Raw genomic sequence first — 24,669 nt, 5'->3', positions numbered from 1 at the left:
ATCTTGTTATTAGAATTGTCACAGTGCCCAAAGGTATTGTGGATTATAGTACTAGAGTTCTCATAGAAATAATGAGAATGTATTGAGATACATTTGGTATCCTATTCAATAGTGCTGGCCGGCGGTATTGAAAAACAGCAAACTGTATACCTTCCATCAAACGTATCACAGTATTATTACTATGCTAAATATCAAATGTAATGTCATTTATTAAAGTAACTGCTATTTATCTCAACAAAAGCACCAAATACCCTGGTAGCTCACTAAGCTCAGCATGTCTCAGATAATACGAAATGCAGTTAAAATTACGTCATTAATAATGAATGAATAAATAATGTTTGAGAAAACTACAAGGCCTAAGGCTTCGCACTCACCGGGAATAGAATCCATGTTGTATGAAGAGACAATCGTGTAATGGGCGGGTGTTATCGTGAAGGTGATGGAAACGTATGACGATTCTATTTAATGACGATCAAAACAGTTAGCACGTGATGCCCACTATTAATAGATCAGGCGGATTCTAGACAATCGAACTACTGTTCATGTATTTTAAAGCACCCTCGTGCAGGCCTAGCTTTTTGGTGCCACCCCTTCCTATTCGGATGAATTAGATAATAAATAAATTAAATAAATAAAGTGGGTGACAGCGACTATTTCGATTGGAAGACGAGTGGTTGCTACTCCTGCTTAATGATTGGAAGTTGCTACTAATCGCTGGAGGTTAGTTTGTGTTGGTTACAGCACTTTGATATTCTTGTTCTTTGGTCTCGCGTAATTAGGCTACCTTCACTCGTGTATGGGATGGGAGAAAGCCTCACCTGGCAGGCCATTGTGCGAACTGAGAAGGTGCAGTTTCCAGCTGGCAAGTTTGTGTGATGATACATAGCTCTCCACCTGAAGCCTCACATCTCCATGGTTGGATAATCACTGATTGTAATTGCATACTAATACATCCCTTATGTGTGCCAGTCAATTCCTCTAGAATTGTATTACCGTGCATCTTTTCTACCTGCACACACTGTGTTGGCCATGCACTGTTTGTACATGCCCCATTAGTAGGTTGTCCCGTTGGTAATTGTACTTGGTTATATTTGCCCCGGGCCTAGTAATAACAATAGTAAAGACTGAGATACCCTAATTGAGCACACCGCTAATACAGCAGTCAATAAAATTGTGATTATCCCATGCTGAAACCACTTGGATTCCATCTCTTTCCTGCATGCCCCCAGATCCCTAGGTTGGCATGCTTTGCACACTAAGGTGTGCCATCTCTGTAGTGCCATACCATTTTGCCCCCCTCAGGGGGTTTGCTTCTGGTCATAAGTTAAGGTTTAATGAAGTCATCTGGTCAATGCTATATACAAGAGAATGTTGTAATTAAGTTTCCTTTACTACCTAGTTGCCTATAGGTGGTAAAGTACAAGCATCACATGATTTTATTGCATGCCCAACACATGGAAAAAAGTGATGTGTAATGTATACATTTAATGTTGCTTTCATCTTTAGAAGGAGACAACACACACACAGCTATATAGCACACATGAGAGATGAGGCTACTATTTTAATGACATACACAACAGTTCAATGAGCTGAGGATGTAGGTTCCAGAATTGGTAATCATTTCTATATACAACAGTTAATCTATATTCAAGAGTCCGGCTCTAGTTTGTCATGTTGATCTAGATCCATGTTTGCCTCAAGAAAACATACCAGCTCATGCCGGAAGTGTGGAGCAGTTTTACTAAAACATTTAGTTATTTTAATTATTACACGACTAAGTTTGGTAGTGTCTCCAGAGTGACTCCTTCCTTTTCAATCAGTTTGCCCATAGAACAGATTGTTTGCTGTGCACCATAGTCAGCTAGTGGCACTCGAAACTCTCTCTGCAGCCACTGGGCCAGTTGAGTCGCGACAGTAAAAATGAGCGTTGGGTGTTAGCACTTCATTTCTAGGTGCATTGATTGTTGTCTACTTTGGTGTGAAGGTTTCACTGTATATGTGGTATAATTTTGCAACTCCTTTATCTCTGACCTTCTCGAGGTTTTGCTACCACTTTTCTGCCAAATGACCAGTTGGATTTTGCTAAGTTTTTTTGTTTGAGGGGAAAGTGGTGCCTTCTTAAAATTGTGTTCATGTTTAACTGAGTGTATTAGATATTCCATTGGGAGTCTACAAAGACAGCATGTCCTCTTTTCTTCTTTCGCCCATCTCAGAATACAATGTTGGTGATAATGGTGCTTGCAACCCTCTAAAAATGTTCTCTACATCACTACAGCCATCAAATCATACATTCAACGACTTCTTTTCCACCCTCGGCCTTCTTTGTAATGCATGCACACCTTACTTCAGTTACTTGTCACATGATCTTCATGTTGGACCACACATCATGTTTGTACCTGTCAATGATGAACGCAAATATGCATCTACATGTAGTAGTAGAGCGACAAAGCAAAACAATTCTGTCAGTGTAGCATGGAGCAGCTCGGGTATTATTGGCCACCATGAATTATCGGACACTATTTCCCTGAGACCTGAGGCACTGTTTTATTTAAAGGTTTTTAACATAGAAAAGTCTACATTAAAGGTCTTATGAAGACCTATGACTATAACCTCCATGCATAAAATTTAAAAGGATTGGTTTCATGTTACTGCAGTGACCTTTGAAAGCAACTGGATGCTGAGACAAATAATGTTTGTTCGAATGCCTCCATCTCTACCTCTCTTAAAATCTATTGTGTGGTACACTGTTAAAAAGGGGTATTCTCAATGTCACCCCTATTACATTTCTACAGGGATGTAAGGTTGTCCTGTGACTTGAAACTGTAGTGTAGGGTGAAAAGGGTGTTACCCTTACACCCTGCAGGAGTGTCGTTCTGGAACATGCAAGGGGGGGGCACTCCTAAAAGGTGTAGCTGGTGCACTGGGGACACCCAGTACATTTGATCAGCATCATGCAAACTTGCTCGAGACCAGGAGTTGAATTTCGTAGTAATCTCCTTGGTCAGACCTGTGGCCACTCAAGAAGAGCTACTGGATTAATTTCAGTCATCCCCTGGCCTTGTATCTTTCATTTAACTAATACATTGTTACACTACTTTCATTTCACAAAGGAAAAGCACAGGACATTCAGATTCTTATCACGTGGATTAAAGGAGCACATAATACATGCTGTATTATGTTTTGATGTATGGAAGCCACTCCAAGACCAGCTGGTTGCATTGTGTATCTTGTCAAGTTCATGTTGCAGGTTGTAAAGTACAAGCATCACATGATTTTATTAATTTTACTTTCATCTTTAGAAGAAGACAACAAATACAACACAGCTATATAGAGGTTTTCAGAAGATTACAAAATCATGTATTTCATCGTATACGCATAACATAGAGGATTACGTAGCTCATAAATTGCACGATAAATGCTTGGACTGGCTGAGAGAATTTTGTTGGCAAAAAAGATTCTCTGTGGAACTGGTTGAGAGATTTTCGTTGTTGAAGGCGAAAAGAATCGCCATGGGACTACTGTGATGCAGGAAGTTTTGTCTCAGTTTTGTGCTAAAGAGTTATTTTAAACGATACTCAGTCTGAGTACAGAGTCCAAGCCCTCTCTCAAGTTAGTTTGGCACTCGCCTCCACCCTCCTGTGCTTTCTCGGACAGGGTGCTTGTGCTCTTAGGCATGTGTGTGCTGGGGAGCTTGGCTATGGCTGTTTGATTAACCTGTATGCCGCCATTCATTACAATGAAGCTCATGTCAGACCTCTTTAGAACTTAGTGAATAAGTACAAGTTCTTACCAAAGAAGCCAAGGAGAGATATGTGGAAAAGTTACAGAAGGTTGGGTCCACCATGGATCCTTACTTGGACTATTATACACTAATCAAGCATCTTTGCTACGTTTATCAACTGCGAAGTGCTCCCACATCTATGATTTCATTGAAAATTATATGATCAGTGGAAGTGATCCACAAACGGCATCTAAAAGCCCCTTGTGGATCACTGAAAATGGTTCTGTAAAGAATGTAGCTATGTATGTAGCTAATAGTTAACATACTTTGACTGCAATTTGTACTATATGACAATTTATATTTGTGTTCACATAGGTTAGCTAATGCAGAGCATATTGTCATCTGCAACACTGACTTTGGGCTCTGTCTGCCTTGATAAACTTTATTGGCAAAATTCCTTCTAAAATAGAATACTTTTGCATGACCAATAACATTGATTCTCACAACAGCTAAGTCCCTGGAGTCTTAGCTTGCACTCCTTTTGCAGACAGTTGTGTCTTTCCCTTTGTAAACGCTGGCAGCTTAGCTGCCTCAGCCAACAAGTTTATAAATTTTAAAGCCTCTGTCAGCTAACACCATGTCACCAGGTAACAGCAAGTAAAGAATTCCACACTCTCGAGTGATTTGTTTATCAGAAACTCTATAGTACCTTGTGGTGTAATACACTTCAGGGTATTATGTCATTTGTAATTTGACCAAGTCTATGACCTAGCCAAGAGGTTGGTCACATTCACACATGCATTCATTCATTCATGTCACATTCTGTTAGAATACTTTCTAGTTCCTTTACTCTGGTATCAGATGATACAGCAGTACTCTTTAGTTCCTTTCCTCTGACGTCAAGAGCTACTATGGTACTTTTGAGTTCCTTTCATCTGGATCTGAGCTCTGTCACAGCATTTTCCATTTGTTTGCACTGTACTTCTTTTTCTGCTATATAGTTCTCCATTTATTTGTAAGGTGTGCATGTTGAAGTTCTTTTTCTATTTCTGCAGTACACTACACAACCAGAAGATTAATATTAAAGTCATTAAAGTTTCCAGGAACTGTTTTAGACTCAATTTCAATCTGCACAGCTTCATCCATCAGTTGTAGTTTTGTTCTGCGCTCTGTGGATTATCATCACTATGGAAGTGGTTTGATTAGCCTCACTTCTTCTTGACTTTCACTCATTCAGCCATTTGCTCAGACATGTTTCTTTGTTCTAGTGCTGCCCTTTCTTCTTCCATTGTAAAGATGACAACAATGCTGGTGTATAGTCTACGTGAGTTGAATGGCTTAGCTACGTCTGACAAAGTGTGTGGCGTCGAAGCAATGTTTCCCAAGCTTCCTTCCTGCTCCTATCCTCTGGAAAGTGATGAAAACTGTACTCACAGAATCCTTGAGTATTGCTACACTCGTATGCAACATGCCTCAATGGAATTTTCAAGCCAACCATTTAAATTCTCTCAGGCAGTTCAATACGTCCAAAATGGCTACTGTTTCTTGCATGCAATTTATGAACTACGTAATCCTCTGTGCTATAATACGTATACGATGAAATACATGATTTTGTAATCTTCTGAAAACCTCCATAGCACACAAGAGATGAGGATACTATTTTAATAGCATAAACAACAGTTTAATAAGCGCTTAATGCATTGTAGGTTCCAGAATCCAGCTGTTAGTCATTTCTATATACAACAGTTAATCAATATTAAGAGTCCGGCTCGTATTTTGCTAGTTTGTCATGTTGATCTAGATCCATGTTTGCTTTATACTAGCTCATGTCTGAAGTGTGGAGCAGTTTTACTAAAACATTGAGTTATTACACGACTAGGTTTGGTAGTGTCTCCCAGAGTGACTCCTTCATTTTCAATGAGCTCCCCCATATCACAGATTGTTTGCTGTGCACCATACTTAGCACCATAAGGACGGCCTAGTGGTACTTGAAACTCTCTCTGCAGCCATAGGGCCAGTTGAGTTGTGACAGTGTTTGCATTTAAAAAAATTAGCATTGGGTATTAGTTAGCACTTCATTTCTAGATACATTGACTTTGTCTACCTTGGCATAAAGTTTGTCACTGTATATGTGGTATCGTTATGCAATTCCTTTATCTGTGACCTTCTCGAGGTTTTACTTCCACTTTTCTGCCAAATGACCAGTTGGATTTTGCTGAGTTTTATTTTTAGGGAGAAGTGGTGCTTTAACTGAGTGTATTAGATATTCCATTGGGAGTCTACAAAGAGGGCATGTCCTCTTTTCTTATTTCGCCCATCTCAGAATCCAATGTTAGTGATAATGGTGCATGCAGCCCCCTAAAATCACTCTCTTTGTCACTACAGCCATCGCAAGTTTACAGATCACGCATTCAACGACTTCTTTTCCATCCTCAGCCATATTTATAATACATGCACACCTTACTTCAGTTACTTGTCACATGATTTTCATGTTGGGCCACACATCATGTTTGTACCTGTCAGTGATGAATGCAAATATACATCTAGTAGAGTGACTAAGCAAACCAATTCTGTCATTGTAAATCTTTATTGTTAGGACAGCTCAGGTATTATTGGCCACCACGAATTATCGGACACTCTATTCCCCGGATGCCTCCATCTCTACCTTTCTTAGAATCTATTGTGCAGGGATGTAACAGGGGTGACTTTCTGGAACGTGTGGGGGGGATACTCCTAAAAAGTGTATTGGGATCACCCCTTTAACAATGTACCACTGGTGTAAAGGTGTCCTGTAACTTGAAGATGTAGTGTAGGGTGAAAAGGGGTGTTACCCTTACACCCTGCAGGGGTATCATTCTGGAACATGCAAGGGGGCACTCCTAAAAGGCGTAGCCAGTGTACTGGGGACACCCAGTACATTTGGTTCATGCAGTACATATATAGCCACTAAATAGCATACCTCGATGAACATCAAAATAACCTTTAAAATAAATTTTTGCAAATGCATGCATACACTCATATAGACAAATGAATAATATGTATTCAGTATAGTCAATCTGCAAGAAAAGTGGGATACAGTATACGTCATGCATGATGTGCATAGTCCTTATACAATTTACATATGAGCAGAGTTGGGGTCATCACTTCAAAAAAGTAATCAGTTACTAGTTACTTTCATCTCATGTAACTCAGTTACATTTACAGTTACTTTTTACCAAGTAACTAGTAGTTACGTTACTAGTTACTTCTTACTAGTAATATCATTTCAAGACAGTGGACATAAAGTGAATTAAGTGATAATAAATTTGTCATGTGAGACAATAATACAATTAAATTACGTATGTACAAGCACTGTCCACATAAAACTAAATATGTAAAAAGTCCTTGTATCTCATGAGAAGTAATTTTTCAAATCTGTCATCAATCAATCGGTTCCGTTTTGGTGTTAACACTAATCCACCTAGACTGAATAGTCATTCAACTGGGGCACTGGAAGGCAATGCTGTATTGTGCAAAAGGAAAAGCCTTTTTACTACAGGATATCTGTGGAGACTCTCAATAGTCTTTGCATTATTTAAATAATCATTTGCTTCAATTTCCACATTGCTCTGTGACTCTGATTTAAAGTCATAGAAATCATCTTTATTCTTTTTAGTTGGCTGATCCTGTGATTTTTGTACAACCACAACTTCATCTGTAGCATGTGATCGCATTTCTTGGATAAGCATTTGCTTATACAGACCCTTTTTGCTTTGTGATTCCACCCACTTGAGCTTAAACTTTGGCAAAGTTATGGCTGCTATGATGGCATTATCATTTTGGAAAACCTTCTGGAAACGATCTCTGATGGCATCTTCTACTGTACCAGCAAGCCCAATGGTCAATGATGAAAGATCAGGTCGAAGAGCCACCACTTTCTTGATAATAACTTCTAAGGTTGGCAATACAGTACCAAAAAAACAGTTGTCTTCTCCTTGCAAAATGTTTAAACTTCTTGAAAGAGGCTTTAAAACAACACAATACTCCTTCAGAAACTTAAACTCTCGTTCACTGAAACAACGCAACTTCAATTTCGTACAGAGCTCATTTAATTCTACTAAACAATTCTCTGTAGCTCTAACTACTACATCATAATAAGAGTTCCACCTTGTGGAAGTGGGCACAATCAGCTTTCTCTTAGTTACTTCTTGTATAGTATCTGAAGCTACTGTGGATCTACTTGCCTTATTCCATAAGGCAGAACTCTTAGCAAATGAGTTGCGGTACACAGTCTTCGGTGTAGTGGAAGATGAAAGGAATTTGTCAACATCTTTACTGGCAACCAGATTAAGTGTGTGTGCCGCACACCTATAGTGTGGTGGTAAGTCATACTGTACTAGAGTTAAATCATCATCAATGTTAGTTTCTTTTGGGTCCACTGATAGCAGTTCATCAACGTTTTCAAAGGCCACATCCTCTCCTTCTTCCTCAACGTCTTCACGTTCTTCAGTAGTACAATTAGCAGAATCTGAGAACACTGTAAAAGCTTTAACAAAGTTGGATCCATTATCTGTGATCGTAGCACAAACTTTTCCAGCTAAGCTATAGCTTGTATGGATTTGTTCTATTTTGCATGCCAGAACATCATAGGTGTGTCTTCCTGTCATCCTTGTACATGCTATGGCTGCTTTATGCCGTTTTAACATCTGTGGATCTATCCAGTGGACAGTCATCCCTAAATAGCTCCTGTGATGAGCTGTCCACACATCAACAGTAGTGCAAACAACATTAAATTTTCCCAATATCTGCTTAATCTTACTGAGCATCAAGTCGTAAACTTTGTCAAGATATAAAGTGAAAGATTTTCTGTCCGGAATTTGGGTGGAGCAAATGTTGTTGATTAATTTATGAAAACTTGGTGACTCTACAGTCGACAAAGGCTGCATATCCTCTATTATATACTCAGAGAGCAAACTTCGCATTTTCTGTGCAGGGATGGAGTTCCTGGCTAATACATCTGGCAATGCGCACTGCCTCTTTGGTTCACTATCATCAGTATCGTTTCTTGGCCGCCTCTTTTCAGTTTCAGGTTTGTCTACTTCTTTTGCAACCAATTTAACCTTCTTATGTATAGCAGTCAAGTGTTTCTTGAAATTAGATGTTGTGTTTCTAGCAGAAGAGAGTGTCTTTCCACCACCACATAAGATACAACGCACTCTTAAATTCTTTGAATCTTCGCTAACGACGTGAAAATAGTGCTTGTACATCCACCCATGAAATGTAGCAACTCTTGGTCCAGCCTTCGCTACTTCAGTGGAACTAGCACTAGTACTAACTGTGTAGAATTATCTTCCACCATCATCCCAGGGTTACTAGAGTCAGTATTAGAGTCACCATCATTCTCCATCGCTGAGTTACGCCTGATTGAGCTGAATCACGCCTGATTGAGCTGAGTCATGAACGAGCTGAGTCAGCAACTGTATGCCACAAGTTGGATCATGAGACAATAAGATGTGCATTAATAAGAATCGGGTTTAAAAGCTGATCGCTCAACAAAATTTGTGTAAGTTACTGAATGGCTATACTGTATTGTAACGCGCTACAGTAATGTGTTATTAGTGTAATGCAAATCCTGATTAACGCATCGATACCGTAACGGAGTAACTCATTAACGAAGTTACTATTGTAACGTAGTTTCTTTCCAGGCATTAGTAATCAATTACTAGTTACTAGTTACAAAGGTTGTAACGCGTTATATTACTTCACTACTTCAAAAGTAATATATTACGTAACGCGTTAGCCCCAATTCTGCATATGAGAAGAGGCATCATTAGGTCGACACAGAAAATCTTTGATGAGATGAGATCATACTAAAATAATACATAGTCAACTCACAATTTAGTACACCTTATAACACACTTACAGTATTCAGCACTTGACACTTACCAAGATCGAGATACCCTAATAGAGCACACCTCTAATACAACAGTCATCCTATGCTGAAATCACTAAGATTCCATCTCTTTCCTGTATGCCCCCAGATCCCTAGGTTGGCATGTTTTGCACACTAAGGTGTGCCTTGTCTCCCTCCCTTCCAAAAGTCTGGATCCACCTCTGATTATAAGTTAAGATTTGATCAACATAATGTTATAGAAACATTCATACCATTCAGATACAGTAGGTGCCCACAGAAGTGGTCTGGTCAGCAGAGAATGTTGTGAATGAGTTGCCTTTACCATCTAATTGCCTAGGTGATAGAGTACAAGCATCACATGATTTTATTGCATGCCCAACACGAAAAAAGTGATGTGTAACGTATACATTTTAATGTTACTTTCATCTTTAGAAGGAGACAACAAATACAACGCACACAGTTATATAGCACACAAGAGATGAGGATACTATTTTAATGACATACACAACAGTTTAATAAGTGCTTAATACATTGCAGGTTCCAGAATCCAGCTGTTAGTCATTTCTATATACAACAGTTAATCAATATTTAAGAGTCCGGCTCGTATTTTGCTAGTTTGTCATGTTGATCTAGATCCATGTTTGCTTTATACTAGCTCATGTCTGAAGTGTGGAGCAGTTTTCCTAAAGCATTGAGTTGTTACACGACTAGGTTTGGTAGTGTCTCCCAGAGTGACTCCTTCATTTTCAATGAGCTCCCCCATATCACAGATTGTTTGCTGTGCACCATACCTAGCACCATAAGGATGGCCTAGTAGTGCTTGAAACTCTCTGCAGCCATAGGGCCAGTTGAGTTGTGGCAGTGTTTGCATTTTAAAAAATGAGCATTGGGTATTAGTTAGCACTTCATTTCTAGATACATTGACTTTGTCTACCTTGGCATAAAGTTTGTCACTGTATATGTGGTATCGTTATGCAATTCTCTTATCTGTGACCTTCTCGAGGTTTTACTTCTCTTTCCGTCACTATAGGCATCTCAAGTTTACAAATCACGCATTCAATGACTTCTTTTCCACCCTCTGCCATATTTATAATGCATGCACACCTTACTTCAGTTACTTGTCATGTGATCTTCATGTTGGGCCACACATCATGTTTGTACCTGTCAATGATGAATGCAAATATTCATCTAGTAGAGCGACTAAGCAAACTAATTCTGTCATTGTAAATCTTTATACATAGAGCAGCTCAAGTATTATTGGCCACCACGAATCATCGGACACTCTATTTCCCTGAGACACCCAAGGTACTATTTTATTTAAAGGCTTTTTAATGCAGAAAAGTCTACATTCAAGGTCTTATGAATACCTATATTATGACTATAACCTCCATGCAAGGATTTGGTTTCATGTTGCTGCAGTGACCTTCAAATACCACTAGATGCTCAGACAAAAATGTTTGTTCGGATGCCTTCATCTCTACCTTTCTTAGAATCTATTGTGTGGTACACTGTTAAAAAGGGGTGTTCCCAATGTCACCCCTGTTACATCCCTGATGTAAGGGTGTCCTGTAACTTGGAGGTGTAGTGTAGGGTAAAAAAGGTGTTACCCTGCAAGAGTGTCATTCTGGAACATGCAAGGGGGCACTCCTAAAAGGTTTAGCCAGTGTACTGGGGACACACAATACATTTGGTCTATGCAGTACATGTATAGCCACAAAATTACATACCTCGATGACCATCAAAATGACCTTTAAAATAATTTTTTGCAAATGTATGCATACATATACATACATGAAAAATATGCCATGGGTTATTCAGTACAGTTTTAAAATAGCCAATCTGCAAGAAAACTGTGATGCAGTATACGTCATGCATGATGTGCATAGTCCTTATACAATTGACAAATAAGATAGGCATCGTCAGGTCATCACAGAAAATCTTTGATGAAATGAGATCAGAATGAAATAATGCATAGTCACAATTCAGTATACCTTATAACACACTTAGCACTATTCAGCTCTTGACACTTACCAAGTTTGAGATACCCTAATAGAGCATACCTCACACCTCTAATACAACAGTCAATAAAACTGTGATTATTCCATGCTGAAATCACTCAGATTTCATCTCTTTCCTGCATGCCTCCAGATCCCTAGGTTAGCATACTTTGCACACTAAGGTATGCCATCTCTGTAGTGCCATTTCATTTTGACTCCCCCTTTCCAAAAGTCTGGTTCCGCCTCTGGTTATAAGTTAAGATTTAATCAAGCATAATGTTATAGAAACATGCATACCATTCAGATACAGTAGGTGTCCGTAGAAATGGTCTGGTCAGTGCTATATACAAGAGAGTGTTGTGATTGAGTTTCCTTGAAAGTTCAGTACAAAATACCATACCATAGCACCTTCACCAAGCAGACCGTTGACTCGTAAATCATTGTCATCACAATGAAACATGTGGCCGGGCTCAGGTTTGGCAGCCCCGAATTGAGAGGGGAACAACTTCACAACACTCTTAATGCTGATATTTTAAAGTGATTTTTCTCAGTCCATTCCAGTGTAGTTTGGTCATGCCCCTGCATTGACGATCTGAGGCTAAGAATTGTCAACTCAGTTATCTCACTGTGACGAGTTTAATTAAATGCATTATACTACATACAGTTGATGCATTATCTGTCTTTGAGCGAAACGTCTCGCCCAATCTTGTGCACTCATAGATCCTACACACACAATGTCTATCTAGCTACTGGTATGATGTGCTAGACTCCTTACGGAGTCTCATACGCATGTTACATACTTTTATTTATTTTATTAATGTTTTACAGCACAAGTGCTGAAGGTCTGTAGGACACCTGGTCCATACTTTGATCTGTCACACAAATACGAATCAGTACTGCACCTTTGTATACATATATATCACTGAGAGTTGCACTCAAGCAGCCTTTATAGCTATATCCTCCACCGATATTCACCTGAGCTGTCCCACTTTATCCAAGCACTGTTTAGTAGCATCACAGCAACCAAATGAACTGAGATTCCAAGTCACCTGTACTTCTTGTCCTGTCTACTTTACATTTCTGGCTCCCTGCTTCACAGGCTTACTATATAGCCTCTTTACAGGTCCCTATAGGGATAGTTGACTAATTAGCTGTCTTCTCTGCTGAAAACTTTCTATTAGTGGTGGACCCCATCACTCGTGATCATTACTCTAATATAATATTCAAGTGTTATAAAATCCTTTGCAGTTTGTTATTTTTACTAGTGCAAAAATAATTTTAAAATATGTGATAGATCGCAGAAACACAAGAGTCAAACAAGCCATCATGTTAAACACACACAGACCTCTATTCAGACTCCATGAATGTGATAGAAACTATAAGGGGGAAATAATACCATTATCTGTAATTGAGGTTACTTTTGAATATTCTGTTAGACTATTTCTTGGAGTTATCTGACCTATTGGATTCAGTTAAAGCATGCCCATACACATACATGCAATTGGCAGTATATAGTTGGAGAAACATTTGGAAATATCACAAATCTTACTATTAGAACAGTCACCCCATTTTGAATAATGAGTTTAATTGTAGATAGCAGTATACTCTTCAAATATACAGTGGTAGTGGCAATTTCTGTAACCAACACTTTTATTAACATGATAGCTATCCTAGTGTTATTGTTTCGTTTCAGTTAAGTGTACTTTTAGTCCAGCGCCTAAGCCACAAAACTGTTCACTTTTTGATAAAAGCACCAAATTTCTTATGGGGTTTTAGAAGGGGAGGCATGTAAAAAGTCCTTTGGAACCCTATTTTTTGGACCTTGACAACTAAACTATTTGTTTACATGGAAAACAATCAAGTTTAAAGGCTAGATCTAGTATTAGACCAGTACAAAGCCTGCAGCTGTGACATGATGGCCCATAAAAATTCCACATGAAAAAAATTGTTTTCTCAGTCTGGCAGTAAACAAAATGATTGAAAATGCTATTATCCAGGGGTTTTATTAACGTTTTGCATTTTCAATGCACGTAGTTCTGTAGTATCATGTACAAGGATCATCCTGATGTGTATTGTTTCTTTATCGAAGATGTATAACAAAAGTTATTGAATGATGAAGTTTTAATTGGTTACAGGTGGGCATTAAATTATTGAAATCCTTCTGTATAAGCATAAATCAAGCAATTATCTCTGCAATGTTGATCAAATCTAATTAGTATTGTAGAGATACCTTGTTGTTTAGTATATACTCTGATATTCCAATGATTTATGTTCATACACTTAGTAGCTTCAGAACGTATATGCGTTTATAATTAGTCATCAATCAACACTCTGAATCACCGAATCATTTTAACAAAACCATAGAACCTTACAGGTTCATTTTTCACTGGTGCAATTTGACACTCTCCCTACCCCATTATACTCGGGTACTACAATGGGATGAAACACACACACATATTTACGTACATAACATCAATGGCTGTTTGAGGTGACAGCTGATTCATTGCAAGTTCTGCCGGCTGTGCATGAGAAATTCTCTCCAATCATACCATTTGATGATAAGTTAGATTATTAGATCTTGTGGTTTATGTTTATTCTGTTCTGAAGCAGTATAATGCTGCCTCTGGGGCTAAAAAAGTATGCATCAAATTAGCTCTCAATAATGAGGTGTTCTTATTGATGAGATGTTGGAAAGTACGCCTGTAATATGGCCACTATGATGGAGTAGTCTTTTAAAGAGATAGTCACTAAACAATATTTTTACTGTATTTAAGAAGAGCTAAAAATTAATAATGTTGTGACTTGTGAGATTGTTATCTGTATGTTTCCCATAATAGGAATGTGTCAGATTCCTTGTGACTGTATGGTTTCTTATTAGTGATAGCCATTGAAAGTCGCTAAACCTTGACAACCAAATTGGTCCCTTGTACTGGCTGAAGAGCTCCATGTCTGACCTGTCTCAATGGCATATCAGAGACGGGAACACTGATGAATTTTTAGACATAATGGAAGCTGGTAGGTTTTAAAAGATAACAAAGTCTGTAAAATACTCTGTATGTTATAATTCAAGGATTTGACATTAACTTTACTGATGATGTGGGGCAAACACTCCTCAATTGAGTGTCAGCATTTGGCACAACTGAAATGGTTGAGTATCTTCTTGAGCAAGGAGCAGACGTCAATAAGGACCAGTGATCATCTTTACACTATTTATTCTGCTTGCTTTGGCTAACTAAACATTGTGAAGGTACCCCTGAGATAGCTAGTTTGAATGTGTGTGCATGATTTGCTGTTGTTTTAAGTTGTTGCTTCACTACAATGCCAATCCAGATTTGCGTGATGAAGATGGACCAACTGCTCTACGGAAGGCAAAAGAGAGAGACAGCCAATGGCACCAACAAGTGGCTCACAATCCTTGGAAGAACTGCATTGTTTTCCCTATAGGATGTAAACATGTTTTGTTTACCACCATATAGCGTATGCTACAGGCATACACACTACATTTAGCCATACCTGTTCTAGCTTTATAATACTCTATGAATTCAATGGTGATAATCGTATTGTAGTGACTACTTTAGTGTACAGTGAACCTGTTAATGTAGGATATTCAGAATGGTTCTCTATGATCACCATTCTGAGTATCCTGTATCAGAGACATGTCCTGAAATCTAAAATGTACTGGGACCACAAACAAGCAGATATTTGAGGCATCCACACTTTGAGAATTATATTGTATACTTTGTAATGCACCTACAAGACCCTTACAAATTTAAACACCTACTCAAATAGCAGAGAGTTGTGTATAAGAAGTCAAATTGGGTGATGTATGGGTTGAGTTGGCCATCTTGTATAATCTGTTAGGAATGTGCACCGCTATTATTATTAGTGCTGCTGACCAACAACTTCCTATTGCAAAAAATATTTTTAATGTTCTGTTGAACCCATGTTGTGGAGTAGGAATTTGTTAATATACTTCCTATGAGTGCCCACAAATATGTTACTAGCTAGTACAGTGAAGCCTAATCCAAAGTCACTATAAGATAAGTAACTTCAACAGTGAAATGGCCTGGCTTCATGCCACTTTTACCTCTAAAAGAGGAAAATCTGCAAACAACCCTGGCTATAGAGCAGCTTAGAGCATGAGTTCCTTCAAGTGGGTGGACATAGTAATTGTGTAATCTCTATAGCTAGTTTAATTAAATTATTTCCAAAAGTTGTCGGCAACTATCAACTTTCTTATTATAGCCCATCCCTCAACCTTTCCAATTTTGGAAATTAATGTGTACACAATAAGCATATACATAAAATTTAATGACAACTTTCGATCATGGGTAGCTTGGCAATAATTTATACAAAATTTCAGTTTCTTCTGGCATGGCTTATTTCACACCAATACCCTGCTATATAAGTTGGGAAGTATAGGACACATCAACCTCAGAAATTATTATCCAGCTGTACATAGATCTGGTCAACTGGAGAGCTAATTAAGATGTGGTCTACCATACCATCAGATGTACTATATACATTCATAACTGTATCACAAGACCTCCTTACCAACAGTGTGTCCTACAGTAGTAGTAGTAAATTAGTAACAAGCCAGCTGGATTTCATTTGGAAAGTAGCCAAAGATACAACAGTCCATGATGCTATCATGAGTTCATGTCCTCCACAGAAATCACTTCTCTGGACTAAATGCTAAATCAGAGAGTTAAAGTTTTTAAATGTCAAATCACAGGTTTTTCTTATGTTGTAAAGTAGTCAACTATTATACAGAAGCCAATTTAGTACAATAAGAAAGTGATGTAATCAATAGCTCATCAACATATTGATGTACACACTCAGAAGCTGGGCAGATGAACACTACAAACTGTAAGGATGGTAAATATGTTATTCACTTTGTGCAATTTTGACTTGTACTGTTACTAGTACTTGTACAATTACTTTTGTAATTACACTTAAATGTGTGATTATCTGTACTAGAGTGGAACCTCAATTATCCAAACACCAAATCGATGCTCAATTAAAGTATTCAAGTGTATGCTTTATTAGAGTAGTTGAGCAATGCTCTGTATATAAATGTATGGAAGTTCGATTTTACGTAGTATTCGATTATATGAACACGCTTTTCCCCCAATTAGTTTGGATAATTGAGGTTCGTGTTTAACCAAGGGAAAATGGTAGATGGGCTTGGGAGTTTTATTCAAACAGTTGTACAAGAATGTATTTGACTGCATGATCTGAATCATTAATTTTTATGACTGAAAACCATTTTTATTATTAGTCAAAATCTTTTTTATGACAGATATAAATTACACCACTAGCACAGTTTTCAGTTCAAGAAGTTTACAATTCAGTTTGTAGTTAGCACTTCTCCAGTAACAGAGATATTTCTTGTCCTCCACCAATACATGCTGATCCTATAGATCTCTTCATATCTCTTCGACGCATCTCATGAACCAAGTGGGCTGTGATACGTGACTCACTTGCAGCAAGAGGATGACCTGGAAAAAAACAAATGCTGTGAGTGATTTTATAAAACCTACCATGCAAATGGAAAAATGCAATTTGACAGCATACACAGGAATTTGTTCTTCATGTAAGTATAAGAATGCTGGTATAACATGGACACCTTTGGCACCAACAAGTATGTGCCAAGCTGTCTTGATTTCTAGCTCATTGTATAAGGGATACTGAGTTTATTTATTTGCTACTGTGTAGGACTTACTGAAGCAGGTTGTGTCCATGAGAACATGTTGACAGGGTATGAGGGTAATACAAGTCTTTACAAGATCAAAAAAAAAATTTGCTATATAAATATATTTTAACTTTTCAAGTAAATTATTCTAATTAAAGTGGGTTCATCAAGATCAAACACTGTTTTTGTCACATAAAACATCTAGAGAAGTGTATGATTTGAGAAGTAAGGTACACATAGAACTATATTTTAATAGAATACACATCTCTCATCAAATGCTCTATAATTCAACAGTCACTGGCTTTCTGCTGTGGGTTACAAATACAGTGGAACCATTGTACCCACTTTTTGTTTTTTGCTGTAATGTAGACTGAGGTGGTTTTCCCCTTTTAGAGATAAAATGCAAAGAGCCAGATCTGTTACTAAAATCTTTTGTTCTTATGAGAGGAGGTTTATCCTTTTGTGTTCATATTTTGGAGTTTGTTACGAGAGGTTCCACTCCACTTGTTATACATGTATAACACAATACAGTAGTGTACATACGTACCTAAAGCAATGGCACCACCATTGACATTAGTCTTCTCCATGTCTAGTCCCAACTCTTTAGCAACTGACAAAGATTGACCAGCAAAAGTTTCATTGACCTGTACAATCATGTCCACATTATACTGAACACTGTTAATTATACAGTTAAAGGTTCTCTCAGTTTTAAAGCCACCACTTTTAGTTAACTATCTGAGACTAATAATTCAGTGTGTGTGATCAGTATAAAGGCAGACCACCTCATTATAGTGACCATGTCAAGTAGGTCTCAAAACACAGATATGACCTCATACACAAGACCGACTCATTATAGTGGTAAGGTGGTCCCAAGCATATATAGCTAAGGTGCACCTCATGATCTCATTAATAAGACCACCTCATCACAGTGACCATGTCAAGTACTGTATAGGCCCCAAACACAGCTACTATTGATATGTATTTGTATACTAATCACATATCATTGGACTACTTGCCTCGACTAAATCAATCTGGTCAAGGGACAGTCCCTGTTTCTCTAACAGCTGTTTGATTGCAGGAGCAGGACCAATACCCATGATTGAAGGGTCAATGCCCCCCACTGTGTAATCAACCAGTCTGGCCAATGGGGTGAGGTTGTGCTTATTTATTGCCTCCTCATTGGCTAAAACTACAGCACCTGCACCATCACAAATACCCAAGGAAAAATATAAGTGTAAGTATACATGTAGGTATGTATGTTGCAAAATCATTCATTAGATTAAGCCATGCAAAGAATTAATTTTTATGTTTCTGGTCGTACTAATTCCCGAAAATTGACCAGGTGACCAGGCTCTCTTTTTTTTGCAACTTTTTGATGTGGTATGCTACATTTGACATAGCAGTATAGGGGGAAAAAAGTTGATGTATAAAGTTAGTGAATCTTTATCATGCATAAGAAAAAGTATTTACAAGAGATGGAAACCTTTCAACAGATATAAAATAATTATGAATTAGTGATTGCACAATTCATTCAGCAAAAAATGACCAGGAAGGGTTAACATTTTGTGGCCTTATATTCTTATTTTTCATAATAATTATGCAATGTATGAGATACTGTAAGTAATGAACAAAACTGAGTTGAAGGGTTTTAGTGATCAATAGTTTTCCACACAAATCACCTACTACATACAGCAGAAGCAGTCTTCCATAAAACTTCTCTAAAGGACACTTTCTAAAGGCCATAGTACGTACATACCTCTGAAAAAGGACAACCTCTACATAGCAGTAAAATTTGTTGAAATCAGCTGGCACCAAGCACCAAATAACCAAACTCCAGCAGAAATTTTGTCCATGAAATTTTAAGAAAAATCTAGTAGTGAAAGTGTCTGTAGAGTTCCCACCACATGCAGCATAGCATATCATAATCCTGTTAATTGAACATTTCCAAGAACTGAAAAGTAACCGTAAATTTTAATTACACCCCTCGCATATAGCTACAGTCCCTTATATGTACATGAACATTTTGCATAAAAATATGAAGACACCTCAACAGAACAGTTAGATGTACATTAGTGTATTATAGTAGAAAAGGCTGTTGTATAGCAGCTTCATACAGCAGCTTCTTGAACACTGCAAAAGTAGGTTACATGAAAATACTCAAGTCACTCACTGATACATTCCCAGCAGTCACCACACCATTTTCCTTGAAGACTGGTTTGAGTTGCTGCAGTTTCTCAAACGATGCTTCATGTGGATGTTCATCAGCAACAAATGGCTCCTTCCCTTTCTTACCCTTCACCTCCATTGGTACCAGTTCCTCATTAAAGTAGTGAGCTACATGCAAAACTATACAATATCTAATAACTAATTCTAATATTTCTAGAATCTAGTACTATTAGTAAGTGGCACATGCAAAGCAAAGATTATCATATAAGTCTAGCTCTTAATACACAATTCAAAGGTTGAATATACTGCATTACTCCTCCATACATATGTATGTATCATTTTGCAAAACTGTGAATTAGAATAATTATGTACTCTAAATTTTTTCACAAGACTTCCATATGCTGCTGCATGTAAATGATTGGCTTTTAGTATGGGAGTGAGGAGTGAGCAATGACAGTATTGAAACACAAAGCTGTCAAAGAATCAGCAACGCAGTATGCAACACTTAATCCTGTAGAATAAGCTAATACAGTGGTGCTAACCATTTTCCCAGCAATGTTGGCTGGCTAGTGCAAAGCGGTCACAGTCCTCCCAAGTGATACCATACTTGTCAGCAAGTTTTTCAGCAATCAACACCATCGGTAGCTTACAGTGGGAGCAGTCAACACCATCGGTAGCTTACAGTGGGAGTCTGTGAGTGATGACCACAATGTGTCCTGCATCTTGAGTGAAAAACATGTAATAATATAGCGCTATACTGGAGTAAAAGGACTCTCTGACATAAAATGACGATACTGGGTTAGCTGGCAGTGGCCAGAGTGGCTGTTCCACAAAAGGCTGCTCCACAAAAGTGACCAGTACTAACAACTTTGGCCAACACATTCATTACAATAATACCAGAAAGTGTGTGTATTAAAATCCTACCAGACTGCTGTGTGATATCTACTATCTACGTACCTCACCAAAGGTTTCTGGGTACTACATTTTATTAATTTATTTACAAGTGAAGATCAGTGTATCCATAGATATATGTATGTACAATAATGTTGGAAACAGAAGTCAAAGCACGTGAATGTGGGATCTATATTTCGATTACTTTTGGTACTTCTTACTACACAGCAGGGCAGTTCTACTGGATAATTGCACAGTACCTATTAGTTGTGGCTAGGAGCCATGAGCGAGTTTAGCATACAAATAAGTTTTAAGTGCTCACAGGCGGAAAGAATACAACTCCACACTTGATTAACTGATCCACACTTTTGGCTTACATAGCTAAGTTTCCAACCAGCATTACATTAGTACTGTATATTACACCCAAACAACTCCTTAGTGTGCAACACAACCTACAATAGTAGTGAAGTAGTTTAAGTGAAATTTATACAGTCAGTTATCTGTATCAAAGCAGTTAGGCAAAACACAGATAACATCAAATGTAACACATTGGGGATTTTGTACACAATTGACGATATTCGTTTTAAATCCTGGTAAGCGTTATAGTATCTATGGTGTATCCTACATACCAGTCAGGCAGTGTGTTAAAAAGTATAGCAGTCTTGCAGAGCATCAGTGGGTGAGGAGGAAGGCCAGACATGGCATATTATGTCTTACCAATTTGTGATGACCACAAGCCATACCCATGCAAAGTAAGCTGTGACATACATAACAGTTGTGCCAGCCTACTTGAAATAGTAAAAAGTACTTATAACCTGTTAGCCATTAGTAACTTTTACTTGTGGCATTCACTTGAACATCCAGCAGCAGCATCTTATATTATAAGCTAGATGTCAGTATATCTCTTAAAATTATGTTCATTTTGACCTTAGTGATAGGACCACTATCTAACAGGAAGGTTTATAATGGACAATTAAACTTTGGTGAATCAAATAAATTTGACAAATATGCTAAATTCATGGATGTTCCCATGGTAATGGTCAGCACTCAACACCAACACATTTGCATCTGGTTAAGTGCCACATATTTTATCCTGCAATTCTGGTTTCATTCCCATCTCTTATAGCCACCGCTATTCAAAACCTCAGCACACTGTTTTGCCCTTGCCTCATATAGTGGTTCTACTACTCAAACACTGCATGGTTGGTTGAGTGTTTATTAATTACCTTCAGGTCCACTCCCAAAGGGGATCCCCAGTGTGCATTCCTCACAGCATAGGGGACTTGGCTCATACTCTCCATATCTCCAGTGAGCACTACATTGGCTTCTCCTAGCTTTATCTCCTACAAATGAAATATTTGAATATTGCATACCAAACAATGAATAACAACAGCACATACATGCATGTAAGTTTGTTTAAGGATTAAAGAAATAAAAATGTACCATGACTGCAGTAGGGATTAAATGTCCACTAGTATATCTTCAAGTGTAGGCGACCTCCCTTGTTTTCTACTTTCCATTTCTTTATCCTTAAAATTTCTAATTTTCCCTTGTACATGTTTGTTTACTTTTTTGGTAGCATTCTAATGACTTGAGCCCACGCATACCACATTAGAGAAAGAATAGTACCAGCACCAATGTCTGTGGCTTGAGCACTAGCCTGCTAATAAGAAGGTTAAATCCAGTTGCTATTGTTGTTGTTTCCTTGAGCAAGGAAAAATACTCACATTAGTCTAGTCTACCCAGATGTGTTAATGAGAACCTGATGTTAAATAACTGGGGAAGCCGCAAATATAAACTGTATTGTACCTTGGGTAATTACACCTTCACCTGTGGGTAACCCACAGCATAACCTCCTGTGGGTTACCAGTCCTGTCCCAAGAGGATCCGCCAGCACTGAATCTTAGCACCTGAGTTGCACACACAGCTAGTAGCTGGGTCACTGCGTAGGCATGACCATCTAACATGGTAAGCGAATGCTTTTATTATTCTTTTTTGCTTTGTGTGTTGTTTAATTAAAAGGCATGTGTTCAATTAAAAACCAGGGGTGCTATCTCAGTATTAAGTGAAAATAGCCTATCAAGATTTATGCTACAAAACAGTCGTTGAAAAATCTTGTCATTCTATTAGTATACATTGATAAGCAGAAATTTGAATCAACTTTGAAGTTCATAATTTACAGATTCCCTAGCCCCGGCAATTAACCAGCCAATTACAGTATCACAGAAGCCTATGTACTTCATAACTACTGTGAAAACTGTCTGATAAATTTTACAATTAGCACTCATATACTTCAGTGAGTAGATAGCAGAGATGCAACAATATATTGATATACCGTGTATCGTATCATTTTAAGGCAATATTGCTGTATTGATACAAAGTCAAACCATATCAATATATCGTGTATTGTGATATATCAACATATCGTGGCTTGTTAACATGGCCGACAATCAAATTATTGTATATTGTGGTTAAACTGAATAGTATGTAATGCTTCTCAAAGAAAAATTAGCCTACTTATTTCTCTTTAAAAAAACAGTAAAAAGTAACATAGACCATTGCTTAGACTCCACTTTGTATCATGCAATATATCGCTGTATCGTGATACACCAGAGGCAACATATCAATATGTCTACACACTGTACATGTGTCGTTGCAACTCTAGTAGGTAGTCATTTTGTGTGAAGATTGTTATCATATATACAGTTAACCTTGAGGTTTTATCTGCAAAACCTTGTTGTAATGTTTAATCCACAAAATTACAGTACCAGTCTACAAAAAATGTGGGTCTGCTAAGTGGTGACAAGTTGATAGGAATGAGCATTTCAAAAGTTCAGTGTGTTTATATGAGTGTGTGCACAACAGTGGACAAATAGTACTACTGTAACTTGTACTTCTCTAAGCACAGTGCATGCAAAGGTACCTATTAGTGTTCAGTTATTACTACTGGCTACTGTACATAAAGTTGCAGTTGTTCTATTGCAGCACTTTCATCACCAAATTCTTGATCATAGCAAATCCTCACTTCAATACTTGGAGCATTCTCTTTTACAGGTAGCTGTTGAAAGAACCATGGCATTCCCGGCCGGTTGCAGCAGTTGTTTTCACTGGGACACTTTTTTCCATCCCATAATACGTCATGAGAAAAGAGCGGTGACTTTTTATATGCTCCAGTATTTCCTGATTCACAGTAATAATCATTACCAATATATGGGGGAGGAGTTGTTCCATTGTACTTGGCACAAGGACAATTAGCAGTTTTATAGTCATAATCTTCACTGACTCCTATAGCATAAGTCCATATATGCCTGCGAGGGTTACCATACGTAATGGACACTCCATCAACATAAACACCATCGAGTGATTTTGACACAGTCACTGCTGGTATGTAATCTCTGTAACCAAATGCAGCATAGCCGTATGGGAAAAACCCATCCATGCTTCCCTTTTGGTACCCTTTCATCATCCCACATATTCTACTAAAACTTGTGCCATCAGTTGTGAAGTGTGTAGAGTGGCAGCCAGCAGCTGACCTCCTGTACATAAAGAATTGTAACGACTGTTTTTGACCCATCCAGATGGACAGTGATCATCCTTGTTAGTGTTCAAGTTTGCAATCCTCATCCAACCTCCTTTGTTGCTACCACACTCTAAGCTCATATCACAGTGGACGAGATGTGTTGTGGTCGTTGTTATTACATATGAACCAGACTTGCCATGACTAGCTGGGTTCTTCTCATAGATATCAGCGCATGAGGTTCCAGGATGATCTAGTTCTAGTCCATACTTAGTAGAGTCATGATCATCACTAACAACTTGATCCAGTAAGGCTGTTACTAAAAGGGCACAATACACAGCAGACATCTTCATCTTTCACGAGGAACTACACTACCTAATACATGTCACTGTTTTAACTGCTGCCTTTTATATGCTCAGTTCTGATGACATGAATTCCATATTTGTTCATAATTGATATATCAGTCCTTATTTGGTCAACAGAGCCTTATACAGGAAGGGCATACGTACAGATAAATGCAAGCATTTGGTTGGTTAGAAAGTAGACTCCAATGTTTAAATTGTGTGCTAAAATGAGCATTTAGTCCTTTTGCTTGAATTGTATATCAATTTTATTTTCATGTACACACAACATTCCAGATGGAAAGGACTTTAAACAGACTCATCAATCAACTTATCCAAAAAGTTAATAAACTGTGCTTTATTCAGCCTGAAAACATGGCCTCAAAGCCCTTCCCTAAAAGCAAGAGTCCATAATATTTGAGTGGGGGAGTGTTTAACTGGAGCAAAA

At 38.0% G+C, this 24,669-nt stretch overlaps 1 protein-coding gene and 1 long non-coding RNA gene across 3 annotated transcripts; one reads left to right on the top strand and one right to left on the bottom strand.

Moving 5' to 3' along the window:
• The first annotated feature begins 516 nt into the window (after window positions 1-516).
• Window positions 517-15,152, top strand: LOC136254555 (uncharacterized). 2 transcript variants are annotated; one of them, XR_010700551.1, is made up of 5 exons: window positions 517-720; window positions 780-933; window positions 14,490-14,626; window positions 14,682-14,858; window positions 14,914-15,152. It is a non-coding gene; the product is annotated as an uncharacterized lncRNA (long non-coding RNA). The 2 variants fall into 2 exon arrangements; XR_010700552.1 differs by lacking the exons at window positions 517-720; window positions 780-933 and adding an exon at window positions 9,204-9,263.
• A 1,723-nt stretch (window positions 15,153-16,875) lies between these two features.
• On the bottom strand, window positions 16,876-23,802 carry LOC136252697 (3-ketoacyl-CoA thiolase, mitochondrial-like). Its single transcript, XM_066045268.1, has 8 exons — window positions 23,323-23,802; window positions 21,590-21,706; window positions 20,133-20,194; window positions 20,015-20,100; window positions 19,478-19,640; window positions 18,323-18,524; window positions 17,854-17,950; window positions 16,876-17,112 (listed from the first exon to the last, which is right to left on the bottom strand). The coding sequence occupies exons 1-8, from the start codon at window positions 23,800-23,802 to the stop codon at window positions 16,973-16,975; spliced, it is 1,347 nt and encodes a 448-aa protein (XP_065901340.1). The 3' UTR covers window positions 16,876-16,972.
• Between the last annotated feature and the right edge of the window lie 867 nt (window positions 23,803-24,669).

The sequence above is a fragment of the Dysidea avara genome, chromosome 4 (genome assembly GCF_963678975.1).
Source record: "Dysidea avara chromosome 4, odDysAvar1.4, whole genome shotgun sequence".
Classification (NCBI taxonomy): domain Eukaryota; kingdom Metazoa; phylum Porifera; class Demospongiae; order Dictyoceratida; family Dysideidae; genus Dysidea; species Dysidea avara.
The sequence above is the reverse complement of the archived record's forward strand: the minus strand, read 5'-3'. Positions and strand labels throughout refer to the sequence as shown.